The sequence below is a fragment of the Pogonomyrmex barbatus genome, unplaced genomic scaffold (genome assembly GCF_055798465.1).
Source record: "Pogonomyrmex barbatus isolate J1 unplaced genomic scaffold, ASM5579846v1 scaffold14, whole genome shotgun sequence".
In the NCBI taxonomy this organism is placed as follows: domain Eukaryota; kingdom Metazoa; phylum Arthropoda; class Insecta; order Hymenoptera; family Formicidae; genus Pogonomyrmex; species Pogonomyrmex barbatus.
Genome location: NW_028297110.1, coordinates 813,004 through 827,349, shown reverse-complemented (window position 1 = coordinate 827,349; position 14,346 = coordinate 813,004). Strand labels below are relative to the sequence as shown.

The following is a 14,346-nucleotide window of genomic DNA, read 5'->3' as shown; positions in this document are numbered from 1 at the left end:
ATAAGATTACATACCGGTTTTGTTGTCTGACGGTAAGAAGATCGCGAGGAGATCCCGTCGAGAGCTCTCATGGATAGTGCGGCTATCAATGAGAGTCATTCCAGATTGCATATGACAAGCAAAATATAAATCCTCGAGATCATCGTCAGCAATCACTTGATACGGCATTGTCCAAGTGGTTGCGAAAACTCCCCGTGTTTATTCTGTGCGCGATAAGCGTGTTTTGAATATCTGACACTCGTTTCTCGTGATGACTCGTACACAAGCGCTATAATTGTCCGCTATTGTTGAAACCGAAAGTTACCTTGTGCATGATTTTAATTCTTTCAAGCTGTACCGAGCCTATTGTGAAGATAATGCATGAGACATTTCCATTTAAAATCGCTATCTCTGCAAATTAATTAGATAAATTAATGGGGTCGTATCTTTTGTAAGAACAATTTCAACCGATTGTTTCAATTTAAGCATTGTAAAATAGTTGACGTTCCGTGTAATCTTTAGTTATTTTATGTGCAATTATGTGCAATTAATGTGCAATTACATTTGTCGAAATTTTCAAGTAAGCTTTTTTATGTAAACATCTCTAGTTTCTCATTGCAGCATGGTAATAAATACTTGTTAAAGTATTGTATGAAAAGAAGCTTGACATTCTTACAATTTCACCAATTGTTATTGAAGTTTATTTTGAAGCTATGTATGTCGCGCGTAGCGTTTTCATAATACATACAAATTAAATTATTATAGGCAGCAGTCGTAATAGCCCATTTGTGTGTAGGAATTTGTAGAGAAAATTTGAGGATAATTCGATAGGCATGTCCACATATAATCCACATTAAATTCAGACATAAACATAAACGAGAGACATGCGCAAAATGGCAGCATCATCCGAGAAGGCTTTTGACATTAATTTAATTTCTAGACCTGTTTGCGCGCGGAAGCATATCTGACTTGAAAATTATAGAAAAGGCGATGCGAGAGCCGAGAGAATTGAAGCACGGAGGAAAGATCCTCTTTGTTAACAGTAACGCGATTATAAAGTAAAGACGGGCAAAACCACGCGCGCGCTCTCGCAAATGTGGAAAATTTTGTTACGTAAAAGTTGCATCGGCGGCTCACTTGTACGAACGGATAGGAAAAAGAATAGTTTTCAGTTAATTATGATCTTTATATTGAATGTTTCTCATTGCAGATCATAATTACCAATTCGCAGCTTGCCGCGTGCAAACGCAATTGCTCAGATTTGTCTGCGACCGCGTGAAGATCCTTAAGACTGCCCGTCCTTACCCTTTCAAGTACCATGTGGAATAATCTATAAATCCCACTGAAAAGGAGGATGCCAGTAACTAAACGCATTCCATACCCTTCGCGGTAAGTAAGCCTACGGTTTACATATTACGTAATGTAAGCCACTGAAACTATCTTTTCTGTCACGTACGGCTTGTGTTCAGATGCGATTTGGATTTTCTTATAGAGCGTACTGTTTGTAAGAAAACACGAAGCGTGCCGTCATGTTTCTACGAAACTCAAAAACAAAAATAAGCGTGCTATTGTAAAGAATTACCTTGTAGGGTAAAGTAAACGGGACAGATTGGACTGTGTACAGAATACAGAATTCGCGCGCGACAAGGTGATGTATCAAGTGTTTGTTCTGCTCGTAAAATCGGTCAATTCGGCGAGATTCCTTGCTGCTATCTTTAAACGAAATGTAAAATACAGCTTTTTTCGATCGTACCAAAAAATTCGTCCGTGATCTGATCTGCGAATGAGTTTGCTGGTTCTGGTGCCAATATATTAACAATAGTAAGTTACCTCGCTCGACATAAAACCACTGAAATTATTTCGCTGTACAGTCTTATATATATATCTGATATATCTTTTTGCTTTTGGGATCAGAAATTATTTCCAGTTACAGACATCCTTCCGTTCAGCATTTCCATTATTAACATTAATCCTGTTTTGATTTCCAATGAAATTTCCTTTTCCTTGGTGGAAGCTACATTTATGCAAGATTAGCGAAACATCCGGGAAATAGAGTACAATTTGTAGAGTTTAACGCAACACGTATATTCACGATTATATATTCATCCTCCATTTTACTCTTATGATCTCCTAACTAGGGCTGTTATGACTGCATTGTTTTTACAAAGATTTATCTTCCTTTCCTGCAAAAATTTTAATAAGATGAGGAAGTTCTCATTGCTTTATGGGCTTAATATTCATAAAATTTATAGTACTATTACTATGTAATTGGTTCTTCTGTGTTAAATTAGATCTGTTTTACGAAGAACTAACAAATATATATCGCAGTAGTTATCTATCTACTTATATATACGAACGGTTTATTGTACCGTGTGTTTTATACTAGATCGGACGGCGGTAGTAGCGAGAGTCCGTTGCTCGTGGAAGAAGGTGAGACAGTCGGTGCACCTCACAGTCCACGCAACATACACAGTCACAGCCATTCACATGGCAATCCACACCGATCTCACAGTTATCATCATGAAAAGCCCAAACAATTAGTGAAATACGGTGAACTAGTTATACTTGGGTAAGGATTCCCAGCAACTAAAACAGATAAAGATAAAGGAAAGTAAACTTTTTAACGACTGACGAATCTTTCTTGACGATTTTCGCAGATACAATGGTTACCTTCCGCCTGGCGATAGAGGACGAAGAAGAAGTAAATTCGTACTATACAAAAGACCCGTGCCAAATGGCGTTAAACGTAGCAAACATTATATCGTTAAAACGCCTCACAGTTCACAAGCCATCCTCAACACAAAGCAGCACTCGATTTCGTACACACTCTCTAGAACACAGGCCGTTATCGTTGAATACACGGAGGATGAAAAAACAGATATGTTTCAGGTAAACTCGAAATATTCCATTTCATGGACTGAAAGTCATTTCTTTATTTATTAAGTAAATTTAAGCAAACGTTTGCTTCGTAGATTGGTCGTTCGTCCGAGTCGCCTATCGATTTCGTAGTGATGGACACGTGTGCGGGCGGTAGCGATGGAGGAGCTGCTAATGAAGGACGCGTCGCTCAGAGCACCATCAGCAGGTTTGCTTGTCGGATCCTGGCGGATCGATCGGACCCCAGAATCGCCAGGATTTATGCCGCAGGCTTCGATAGTTCGAGGAACATTTTTTTAGGTGTAAGATTCGAAATCTATGAATCTATTGTGCTAACTAGGGTTGGGAAATAACATGTTATTTTTTTTTGTACACGAACTGGTAATGATAATGAGTTACTTTTAAAAAGTAACTTTCGCAATCCTGCATCTAGCTTGTAATTAAAGAAAGATGGAAACTTTATGAATGATTTTATACAGGAAAAGGCAACTAAATGGCAGGAGAATCGCGAGATTGATGGACTTACGACAAATGGAGTCCTGATAATGCATCCGCGAGGTCAATTCTGTGGTGGCGAGGCTCAGTGTGGTTTCTGGCGGGAAGTCAGTGTGGGTGGCGGAGTTTTCTCGCTCAGAGAAAGCAGGAGTGCTCAGCAGAAAGGCAATGTCGTGGAGGATGAAAGTAACATTCTGCAAGATGGTACTCTCATTGATCTGTGCGGTGCTACTTTGCTCTGGCGATCGGCCGAAGGCCTCGCGAAATCTCCGGTAACGTATTTCCTATTTTAAAAGATTTTTTAAATTATATGTTGCACAGTTTATATTAATTAATCGTAAGTTGCGTGTTTTTTTTTCATAGACAAAACAGGATTTAGAAGAATTAGTTGATGCTATAAATGCTGGCAGACCGCAGTGTCCTGTGGGCCTGAACACGTTGGTCATACCACGCAAAGCAGCTTCGGATTCGACGCAGCAGCAGCCATACGTTTACCTTAAGTGCGGACATGTACAAGGGCATCACGATTGGGGCCAGGAAAAAGATAAGGTTACGAGAAGATGTCCCATGTGCCTGGTTGCAGGAGCGGTAGTCAAACTATCTATGGGGATAGAGCCTGCCTTCTATGTAGATTGCGGACCGCCCACTTACGCATTTAGTCCATGTGGACATATGGCTACGGAGAAAACTGTCAAGTTAGTAATCCGCTGATCTTTCATCTTTAAATCTCATTTTCTCTCATAATTATATTTCAAACGTTATATTACTCATCTTTCCATGATTTTCTCATTTGCTATTTTTCTGCTGTAGATATTGGGAAAAAGTAGCCATTCCACATGGCACAAATGGCTATATCGCGATCTGTCCCTTCTGTGCAGTGCCGCTCGAGGGAACGCCAGGATATGTAAAACTAATTTTTCAGGATAATGTAGATTGAAGATATAAAATAATGGAAACATGTAGAAATTAATAACTTCTTAAGAAATATAAGGATTATATTAATCTTAGCCCGAGAAAGGAAAAGAAAAAAAAAATGTGCGAACTACCGCACTAAATACCCAGATTTCTTTTATCCGTTTTTTTTTTACATGTATAGAGTTAGACTAATTTATTATGCATTACTATTCGTAATTTGTGTAATTTATAAGACATAAGAAATTTTGCCAAATTAAAAAATTTAATTAATCAGGCAGAGATTTTAATATTTTTGTCAGTTTCGAGAATATCTGTACAAAAAAATTAAAGATACTATTACTTATACTAAGAGGTTGTAAGAGACAGAACAAGAGATTTATGTTTTTAATATTTTATTGCCAAAATACACGAAAAGTAATGCTTACTCGTTCTCTTCCGAACGCAAACGTGCACTGGCATTTGTCACACGTATTGAAAGTTGTTGGGCACGCTCGACAATAGCTTTTCTTTTCTTGCTGCTAACTGCATGTGCAATCTCTGCACAAAATTTGCGGTTCTGCATCATTAAAACTTCGAGTTCCTGTAAAGAATTTGTTGATTTCTTCATTCATATCTTATTAATAAGTTGAGTATGTAACATTAGAAGATTCAGATAATATACTTTTCTATGGGTTGATAATTTAGCAATGCTATTTATACATTTCAGTTTATTAATAGAAAGATATGTTTCGAGATGTTTTCATAAGAAAAAGTTGTCATTTAAAATTGTAACTGGTTACTGAATTACTTGTCATTGAATTTATTAATTAAAAAATAAGTTGATATAAAAGCAATGTTTACCTTAACATTATGTACAAGAACTTTACGGAAGCCAGTTGGTAGCATGTGACGTGTTTTCTTATTGCTACCATAACCAATGTTGGGCATCAAGTATTGGCCCTTGAAACGTCTGCGGACTCTATTATCAATACCTTTCGGTTTACGCCAGTTGCGCTGTAAAACGTACACAAAATCTATGTAATATTTTTTTAATATTTTTTCATGGTTAATTCAAAAGATCAAACTTTTAGAAATTAATAATCATTAAATAATTAAAATAAATAAGTAATAAAGTAATGTTAAATAAAATTACAATGTACAAATAGAATAATAATTAAAAATATTCTCAAATAAATTATATTAAGTATACACACAGTGCAGACGGCATAACCTAACTTTACAAACATGTTTAAGATTAAAGAAAACAAAGGATATACTCACTTTGAGTTTGTCATATCTATCGCTTTGATGCCTAATAAACTTCTTCGTCCTCTTCTTCACGATCTTAGGTCGATAAACCGGTCGGATAGACATTGTGAATTGTATCGGCTATCCCTGAAATAATAGATAGCAAATTGAATCAGTCACATCGTTACCTTACTTCATGCCTAAAAATATTGCATTTTTAGATCTCGGTGAATTGTTTATGATTAACCAGTTCTTGTCCTATACTCGTTTCGTTGAAGATTATTCTGAAAAATACAGATTCTTTATATGATACGTACTGCCTCCTTACGTGTCCTAAACGAAAAAGGTAGGAAAAGGTTTCACAGCTATCCTTTTTTCATGGAACACGAGAATATTGAGCGGAAATGAACGTTTCCGCCATAGACTTTTGCATACACAGTATCACCACAAAGCTGGATTCAGAAATACCGGATGTATCATGTTATCCTTGTTGTTCATCGAATACTAAACAAGGATAAAATATCTGTTATTTTTGAACACACCCCAGTATGTACACCTCGTATCTATCCATTTTTTCATAATTTTAAAAAGTAATATATAAAAAATTAAGATAAATATGCAGAATATATATATATATATATATATAATTTTTTATTAATTTGAACGAAAGTATTATTTCGTGTTGAGATGATGCTATGTTCTGTATATTTTATAACTTTCGAAAAGTAGTTTTATTTTTTCTCTTTCTCTCTTTAAAAATATTATATTCCTTTAATTATATGTAATATTTATTTCTAATCAACATGATTTATAATTGTGATGTACTATTGCAGGATTGATATTGTAACTCAAAATTCGCAACGCTATATCTTTTTCATGCATCTTTCATTGTCGAACCAAAATTTTAATCACGTGACCTATTTTGATTCTAAAAATGAACATCGTGCTCCGAAAAGGCACTTTAAATCTCTACGATCGATTTCAATCAACTGCGGCAAAAACCTGTCGGCAACGCCGGAGTAAAATTTTCATTGTTAATAGTAATTTTGAAGAATATTCTGATGACTTTGTAAAGTTTTTGCGAAAATGATGTACATATGGGAAAATGAAGAAATTAACGTGAGATAAAAAAATGGAACGCATGCTTTTCTATTTTTTACTCTTCTCTTTTTCTTCCTCTCTCTGAGAAATATGTCAATAAATTATTTATTATCTCACGTTTATCTTACATGTTTCGCGCCCGATGACGTTATCGGTGACGTGTACGCTTTTGAACGCGTCTTGCCTCACGCGGGGCGCTTATTACCAGACAAGTTCACCCTTCGCTGATCGCTCTCGCGCGATCGAGACGCGAGTGATCGAGAACAGGCCACGCGATACGCCCAGATCGCGATATTCACGACCGTTCACGGCGGTGGTCGGTAGTGTCGAATGACGGACGGACCCCCAACCTCAATAGATAGATCTTTGATGACGCCATGATCTACGTCGCTGTGTCGCACAGCCTCGGATCGTGTAGGCGCGGATCCAGCCAGCCAGGCCCCTTTTTTTAATCATGAGTGTCATCGGCCGCGGATCCTTCCTCCGGACGTGAACGCATCAGCGACCGCCGTTTAATCCGGTAATCGTTCGTATCCCGTAAACGTGCCCGTTCGCAGATCGCGTGTGTGCCCATTCGACAACGTCGCGTAGAGCGGTGATAGAGATAAAAAAACATACAAAGCGATCTTCGAGGTGTGCCCGCGCGAAGAGGATTTCGCTTCTTCTTCCGAGGTGTGCGTGCGCGAACCGTCGCGAACATCGCGAACATCGCGCTGCGGGGCTCAACTTGAGAACCCGTGGACCCCAAGGGATTTCAACGGCGAGGGTCCGCACACCGGTCCCCGCGACCCCCCGGGGGGAGGCCCCATTGACTCCTGGATCTTCTCCACCTGCGCGAAAACGGAAACGGGCGATTCCCCCTCCCTCCCTCGGCCCTCCCTCCCAGCGAATGACACATCTCGGTGGAACAAACCGAAATCGTAAATCGTAAATAATGGTCGTCAAATTAGAGATAGATCCCGTAGATGTATTTATCGTATTGAGGAATGTTTATTTAATATGTGTCTTTTTCTCTTCTATATGTCAATTTGAATCCAGTGTGACATCTTTATGATCGCTCTTTGCACAGGAGGATAACGAGAATGTCTGTACCACCTCCGCCACCGCCTCCGCAGGCCGGAGCTTCTACTGGCCCGTCAGTGGGAGATAACAGAAACTTATTACTGCAGTCTATAAGGGCAGGCAAAACTTTGAAGAAGACTGTTACTGTGGATAAGAGCGCGCCTGCTATTGCTGGTAAATCAAACTAAATTCGCATATATCAATTATTGTAAAAAGTTAGGAGAAAGAATAATAACACATATATTTGTTTTATAGGGAGAGTAAAAAGCGAGTCAACAAATCCTTTATTAAATAATAGCAATAATAGGACTAATAATAGTTCTAATGCAGCAAGCAACAGTAATAATTCTAGCAATGGTGGACCCCTGCAATTGGGTGGTTTATTTGCGGGTGGGATGCCAAAGTTAAAACCTACAGGATTGAGAGGGAATATGACTGAGAAGGAGGGACAAAATGTAAATAATTCTAGTTTTCTTCACTCGTCACCCGGATCGTCTCACAGTATAAAGCGTGGTCCACCGCCAGTCCCGCCACCAGCCGCGCAGAAGCCACAAATATTCAGTCAGGTAGAAAAAGAATTGGTTAATCAGCTACTTAATTGTATATTGTGCATATGTTTATAAGATGGTTAATCTCAAGCAGGGGCAAAGTACTACCGATTCCGTAACGAACAATCCCGAAGTTATGCCTAGAGGATTCGCGAAGTCAACCATCGTGCCTAAACCGGTGGCGTCTGCTACGCTCCAGAAACCGTCGCCGCCGCCTAAAAAACTGAATCTGACGAATAGCGCGAGTGTGGCGAGAGCTCAGAGCATGCGACTGCCACGATCGCCGCCGGTTTTGTCGTCTCTGCCGACGCCATTTTCTTTACATCAGTCGCAGGATTGTCTAAATGAGGCTACCACGCCGCAGCCCATGAGACTCGCAAATCGAATTCTCAGGCCTCCCGTGACAAGACCACCATCACCGCCGACTTCGCGGGTGACCATGCCTACAACAAGACCACCATCACCACCAGCACCGTCAGCACCACCAACTTCGCGATCACATACAATGCCTGTGACTGTCATGAGAGCGGCGCCGCCGCCACCGTCAAGAGTTACAGTCACCGCACCATGTATACCGCCACCACCACCGCCACTTCCTCATCGTCCTGCACCTATGCATCAGAGATTGGCACCACCACCACCACCGCCGCCGACACCTCCAACCAGAAGTTTGTCGGTACGTAATGGTGGCGGTGCTCAAGCAGCGAATTCTGTCGACCTGGAGGTACGATTCGCGGAAATGTTTCATCCCGCATCGAATTTCCCGTCGCCAGAATCATTCAAGGGCTTTACCAAGGTTTATAGTAGCAGGAACGGTAAGAGCGATCGGCAAAAAACATTCTTTAATTTATTATTATAGAGCATCTAAAATGCTTGAAATGTGATGAAGGATTATATCTTTCTAAAATTAAAGCACAGCGCTTTGAACAATGTCGCACATAATAAACACAAAATCCTTTAATCATATTCCCATTATATGCATGCTGCAATTATAATTTATAAATTATAATTTATAATTTAATAAATTATAATTTATAATTTAATAAATTATAATTTATAATTTAATAAATTATAATTTATTAATCCTGTATGCGAGATTATTTATATTTATTATATGATACGTTGCGCAAATTGCAATTTTCTTTTTTTCCTAACATTATTTTTCTTAAGGTTTCTTTCATCAAAATAACTAACTTCTGCCGATGTTGCTTCTCTATTTTCCAGCAAATATACAATGAAGACACTAAACACGTATGACACAAACAACTCTTTTGTTTAACCAGGCAAATATACATAAACTGCATGTTGTATTTACTAATTGTATTTTTAAGGATGTACATATGTACATGAAATTTGTAAGTCCGTACAAACGCATTCCATTACAAACAGAAAATAATTGTGATGTTTCAAACATTACAGCAGCAAAGCAACAAGCACCAGCTCCACCTCTTCAACCGTCTTCTACTCCTAGTACATTGCATTCACAGTTAAATACTTCATCTGGGAGTAAACAGTGGCAACACAATGCGACCTCTTTGGCATATTGAAATCTGTGCATATTTAATCATGCTTCGTGCATTGATTGTTGTTTGGAAACTTCTCAATGCTGCCACAATAAAAAATGTTAAACTAAGAGAGCATGGAAAGGTGTGAATCGGCACAGTAAGATTGAAAGAAAGCGAGATTTCAAATTTGCGCGAATTCAGTTATATAATAAAATGTTTTAGAAAATATTTTCTGTACAGTTTATCTTATATAGGAGAAAAGATATATTTAATATAAATTATACTTATATAATACTTATATAATATATATATATATATATAATGTGTATATATATATATATGTACATATATATATATGTGTGTATATATATATATATATATATATGTGTATATGTATATGTATGTGTATATATATATATATATGTATATATGTATATATATGTGTTTTCATATATGTATATATATGTGTATGTATATATATATATATATATATATATATATATATATATATATAAAAGAATCGTTAGAAACTCTAGGTCTGTTATCTAACAGAAATCTAAAAGAGATTAAAATGGGACACATTTATTTTCATTCTAAAAACAACATACTCATTTAATTTTCTTAATTAATGTATTATATTTTTCTTATTTAAAATTAATAAATATAAATAATTAAATTAATTAATAAATATGTCAAAATTATTACAATTCAAAATATTGTAACAATATGATAATTCATGCAATTATTGACAATTGTATGTTTAGACATTGCAAAAGGCCAAAATTATGAAAAAAAATTATAAGAATGTAACTTATTTTTCACTAATAAACAATTGCACATACATACACACATAGCAGTAATTCGTTGACTTAAGAGAATAATTGTATTAATATTATGTAAAAATACGACCTTTATATATATATATATACATGCAGGATGATAATAGCAATCAATATGTTTTCAAATGAAATAGAACATCTTTTTATCTAACAATATCTTTTATTACTTTCTTCACATAATAGAGTAATATTAAATATGTAAATCTTCATTCTATTGCATGTCACAGTCGAATATTTTACTTCAATACATTAAAAGAAAGTGAATACAATTCAAGATAATAAATTCTTTTTAAGGGCAGGGATAATATTCTTCCTCTTCCATCAAGAAGAAACTTGAATTAATAAATAAATCGTCGCGGTCACTATATTTGTTTCAGGAAAAACATTTAAAAAATAAATAAGATACCTTTGGCGATGAAACGTGTCAAAAAAAGTATATAATAGCCGTAATATAACTCCAATTAAAGTGGCGATATTTCTCTCGAACTTTCACCACGATGCATAAGACAATGTAAGATGATAATATCACATTAGACAAATTCATATTATTTTTATAATTCAAGCTCTCTTTCAATAATCCTGCGGTATTCGTCAAAACCTTCTTCGATACAGCGAACTGATCCTTCTCCGCAAACCCACAATTCTGTACAAACCATTCGAATTAAACGTTCATCATGCGACACCAATATTACACCGGCCTGTAACGATAAAACATCGATTGAATCATGTACATATTTGGATCATAGCAGTCGTTATAAAAAAAACACTTAGTAAACACTTACTTGGCAGTTGTTGAGAGCTTTACCCAGAGCTTCGATCGATTCAATATCGAGATGATTCGTTGGTTCGTCAAGCACTAGGAAATTAGGTAATGCGGCACACATCAAGGCAAACGCTACTCTAGACTTCTGTCCTCCCGAGAGAGAATTAATAGTTTGCAAAGCTAGATTACCACTTATACCAAAACTTCCAAGCATTCGTCTGTACTCTTCGATTGGTTTGCCTGCCAGAACGAATGATAATTATTGACAGTTTTAAATGAATCATATATATTCGATACATACCAGGAAAATGCGATTGTAACAACTCGACAGGGCAGACACGCATATCCAGCTGATCAATGTGATGCTGACTGAAGTAGCCAAACTTCAAATTACGATGTACATGCACTGTACCTCGCGTCGGGCTTAATGCTCCCGTGATGATTTTCAAAAGGGTAGTTTTGCCCGCGCCATTCTCACCGACGATGCAGATGCGCGATTGCAAACTGGCAGTAAGATTCACATTGCTAAATACCATATCGGTTCCGTTGTAACTGTAGGAGACTTCGTTAAGCTGCAAGATTGGCGGACTTAGTGGTTCGACATCGGGAAAATTAAGAGTTACTTCGCTCTCCTTTTCCATTGGTTTTAAATCAGGTCTGTCGAATAACAAACATAAAAACATAAATTACGAAGTAGACGGATGCATTCTTGCTTGTGCGATCAAATTTTGTTAGACTTACAATTTCTCTAACATTTTTATCTTGCTTTGTACACTGGACGCACGATTCGCATTGTATCGGAATTTATCGATAAATTCCTGTACATGTGCTCTTTTAGCCTGTTGAGCCTCATATTCTCGTTGTTGGTTCCTCTCGCGTTCGCCTTTCGTTTTCACAAATTGCTCATAATTACCACGGTATGCTTCTATTTTTTGACCACGCAAGTACAAAATATCAGTTGGCACCTGTTGAAGAAATAAAGATAAATAATGATAAAGATACTAAGAAAATATATCAATTGAAATACAATTAATATCAGAATATTATTAACATTATTAATCTTTCTTTTAGATAAATATGAACTTACCGTGTCTAAGAATTTTCGGTCGTGCGACACGACGAGTAATGTTTTTGGCCACGTTTGCAAATATTTCTCCAACCAAAGTATCGCTTTAATATCAAGCATGTTTGTCGGCTCATCAAGCAATAACAAATCTGGTTTAGAGAACAGCGCCCTTGCAAGGGCGAGCCTCATTCGCCAACCACCGGAAAACGCTTTGGTCGGCCATGATTGCCTCTCAACGGAGAATCCGAGACCTGACAAGATCGCGCTTGCTCTGGCAGGCGCCTTGTCAACTTCAGCTAATTGCATCGCCTCATATACCCGAGCTAGTTCCTCGCCTAACGCATCCTTGGAGCCATCCTTCTCTATTGCCACTTGTAACTTTGCCTCTTGACTGAGCAATTCACTACGTTCCTGATCACATTCTAAAACTGATTCAAGGGCGGACGTATCGTCGCCGGCTACCTCTTGTTCGACATGCAATACTCGCACGTGCGATGGTATTCTCAGCTGCTTGCTGAAAGTAATCAGGATCTTCTTGTATTAGTCAGAGATGTTCGAACGATTAATGATATATATGTATATAATCGCAATACCTCGATATCATTCGAAGTAAGGTGGTTTTACCAAGTCCATTTCTGCCTATCAAACCGTATCGTCTGCCGAATGCAAGTGTCAAGTCAGCATTGTGCAACAATACTCTATCGCCATAAGCGACATCAAAGTTTTCTATCCTGATATCCTGAGTTTTGTTCACCCCACCTTTTGTTTCCATCCGACTATCTTTTTTGCTCGTCATTTGACTAGCGCTTGCCGCACTTTCAACTGCGTGATTAGTAGTGTTAATACGAGAGGCCGATCCTTGTTCATTTACTATTCGTTTTTCCTGTTTCTGTTGTAATTTGGCCTCGGCTTTTTCTAATTTCTTGGCATCTACTTTCTGTTGCAATAATGAGCAATATTAACATATAAATGATGTCTACAAATAAGGTAACTAAATATGAATATTAATAATATGCAAAGATAGAATTTAATAAAAATTAATATATAAACAAAATCTATACATGTACACATGCATACATAGACAAAAGTAATATTATATAATTGTTTATTATTTAAAATCAGTGCACTATGTCATTACATTACCATCACATCATCTCTGGTTGTGACCCATATACTTTTAATCTGCTCAACTTGTGCCTCCAAGGTAGCAGCCAATGCACCAAGATGCACCGGAGCATTTAATACTTTGTTAACGCCATTTCTTCTCCTATCAATTTCTTCATCATTCGAACTACCTTTCAATATTTCCAACAGTCTTACGCATATTTGTCTGCATATAGAAAACAAAGTACAATGAGTCAATCTGTTATTCAGGAATAAAGAATCAACAAGTGTTATAGTTGTGCATAAAGAAAAGGGAAGGAGAAAGCACGAAGAGAGCAGAAATGTCTCATCTTCGGTGAATTAATTAAAAAATGACAAATGTGAACATATTTACAGACCTAACCTCGTTTTCTGATTTGTCCGCCACCTCGTGCAGCACTTGGCCGATCGCTTCGTACACCTCGTCGCCATCCTCAAAGTCATCCTTGGAGCTATCCAGGATACCTATATGCGAAAGGACATATACGTCAAAGTAGGATCGCATAGGTTATTCCGCAGCACGAGGACATACCTTGCACATACTGATAGAGATCCTCGTCTATCGTCGGGAACTGGCTGCGGATATAATCGCCACAGGTCGCCATAATACTCGCTACTAGATTATTAGGGGGATGAACGTTAAAAAAAAGGGAGGAAGACCCTGGATCGTGAGAGTCACGCCAAGGGGGTGCGGGAGTCCGCTGCTTGACAGACACGACGGCCGTCACGTCTCCGTCGAGCTGCGCGAGCACATGTTCGCCGCCATATTGGAAGTCGGTGACCTACTCAGTGATTCAAGAGTGGATCGACACGTCGATAGAGAGAA

The 14,346-nt window shown here is 37.7% G+C and overlaps 4 protein-coding genes across 13 annotated transcripts in view; 2 read left to right on the top strand and 2 right to left on the bottom strand.

Moving 5' to 3' along the window:
* Pli (E3 ubiquitin-protein ligase pellino) overlaps positions 1-4,358 on the top strand; it is a 5,688-nt gene extending 1,330 nt beyond the window's left edge. For 2 of the 4 annotated variants that reach the window (XM_011635350.3, XM_011635351.3), the window contains exons 2-8: positions 1,190-1,368; positions 2,366-2,548; positions 2,637-2,868; positions 2,952-3,158; positions 3,336-3,623; positions 3,715-4,046; positions 4,162-4,358. In XM_011635350.3, coding sequence (XP_011633652.2) covers positions 1,334-1,368; positions 2,366-2,548; positions 2,637-2,868; positions 2,952-3,158; positions 3,336-3,623; positions 3,715-4,046; positions 4,162-4,288 — 1,404 coding nt within the window. In that variant the 5' untranslated portion in view covers positions 1,190-1,333 and the 3' untranslated portion in view covers positions 4,289-4,358. The remainder of the gene's footprint in view (positions 1-1,189; positions 1,369-2,365; positions 2,549-2,636; positions 2,869-2,951; positions 3,159-3,335; positions 3,624-3,714; positions 4,047-4,161) is intronic. The other 2 variants (XM_011635352.3, XM_089073166.1) reach the window with 2 other exon arrangements.
* A 283-nt stretch (positions 4,359-4,641) lies between these two features.
* On the bottom strand, positions 4,642-5,964 carry RpL32 (ribosomal protein L32). The gene is made up of 4 exons (XM_011635353.2): positions 5,811-5,964; positions 5,527-5,640; positions 5,107-5,259; positions 4,642-4,846 (listed from the first exon to the last, which is right to left on the bottom strand). The coding sequence occupies exons 2-4, from the start codon at positions 5,617-5,619 to the stop codon at positions 4,688-4,690; spliced, it is 405 nt and encodes a 134-aa protein (XP_011633655.2). The 5' UTR covers positions 5,620-5,640; positions 5,811-5,964; the 3' UTR covers positions 4,642-4,687.
* Positions 5,965-6,752: 788 nt separating this feature from the next.
* Positions 6,753-9,937, top strand: LOC105424871 (uncharacterized). Of its 6 annotated transcripts, XM_089073169.1 has the most exons (6): positions 6,754-7,521; positions 7,664-7,830; positions 7,912-8,222; positions 8,296-9,019; positions 9,429-9,487; positions 9,624-9,837. In XM_089073169.1, the coding sequence occupies exons 1-5, from the start codon at positions 7,484-7,486 to the stop codon at positions 9,440-9,442; spliced, it is 1,254 nt and encodes a 417-aa protein (XP_088929295.1). In that variant the 5' UTR covers positions 6,754-7,483; the 3' UTR covers positions 9,443-9,487; positions 9,624-9,837. The 6 variants fall into 6 exon arrangements, with proteins under 6 accessions (XP_011633648.2, XP_088929295.1, XP_011633647.2 ...); XM_011635346.3 differs by lacking the exon at positions 9,429-9,487 and having other exon boundaries at positions 6,753-7,521; positions 8,299-9,019; positions 9,624-9,937; XM_011635345.3 differs by lacking the exon at positions 9,429-9,487 and having other exon boundaries at positions 6,755-7,521; positions 9,624-9,937.
* A 751-nt stretch (positions 9,938-10,688) lies between these two features.
* On the bottom strand, positions 10,689-14,273 carry LOC105424869 (ATP-binding cassette sub-family F member 3). Of its 2 annotated transcripts, none has more exons than XM_011635341.2 (9): positions 14,053-14,273; positions 13,880-13,985; positions 13,521-13,707; positions 12,971-13,314; positions 12,399-12,891; positions 12,053-12,276; positions 11,613-11,968; positions 11,331-11,551; positions 10,689-11,246 (listed from the first exon to the last, which is right to left on the bottom strand). In XM_011635341.2, the coding sequence occupies exons 1-9, from the start codon at positions 14,123-14,125 to the stop codon at positions 11,100-11,102; spliced, it is 2,151 nt and encodes a 716-aa protein (XP_011633643.2). In that variant the 5' UTR covers positions 14,126-14,273; the 3' UTR covers positions 10,689-11,099. The 2 variants fall into 2 exon arrangements, with proteins under 2 accessions (XP_011633643.2, XP_011633645.2); XM_011635343.3 differs by having other exon boundaries at positions 13,885-13,985; positions 14,053-14,209.
* Positions 14,274-14,346: the final 73 nt, after the last annotated feature.

What these genes read in the sequence shown, in the direction of transcription:
- LOC105424871 (XM_011635345.3), top strand. Translation starts at nt 7,484, where the DNA reads ATGACACATCTCGGTGGAACAAACCGAAATCGTAAATC. An exon ending in AGCCACAAATATTCAGTCAG is followed by an intron (nt 8,223 to 8,295) that starts GTAGAAAAAGAA and finishes GTTAATCTCAAG; the next exon opens with CAGGGGCAAAGTACTACCGA. An exon ending in GGTTTATAGTAGCAGGAACG is followed by an intron (nt 9,020 to 9,623) that starts GTAAGAGCGATC and finishes CAAACATTACAG; the next exon opens with CAGCAAAGCAACAAGCACCA.
- RpL32 (XM_011635353.2), bottom strand. Translation starts at nt 5,619, where the DNA reads ATGTCTATCCGACCGGTTTATCGACCTAAGATCGTGAAGAAGAGGACG. An exon ending in ATAGATATGACAAACTCAAA is followed by an intron (nt 5,260 to 5,526) that starts GTGAGTATATCC and finishes TACGTTTTACAG; the next exon opens with CGCAACTGGCGTAAACCGAA. An exon ending in TTCTTGTACATAATGTTAAG is followed by an intron (nt 4,847 to 5,106) that starts GTAAACATTGCT and finishes AATTCTTTACAG; the next exon opens with GAACTCGAAGTTTTAATGAT.
- LOC105424869 (XM_011635341.2), bottom strand. Translation starts at nt 14,125, where the DNA reads ATGGCGACCTGTGGCGATTATATCCGCAGCCAGTTCCCGACGATAGAC. An exon ending in TTACTTCGAATGATATCGAG is followed by an intron (nt 12,892 to 12,970) that starts GTATTGCGATTA and finishes GATTACTTTCAG; the next exon opens with CAAGCAGCTGAGAATACCAT. An exon ending in ATAAAAATGTTAGAGAAATT is followed by an intron (nt 11,969 to 12,052) that starts GTAAGTCTAACA and finishes GTTATTCGACAG; the next exon opens with ACCTGATTTAAAACCAATGG.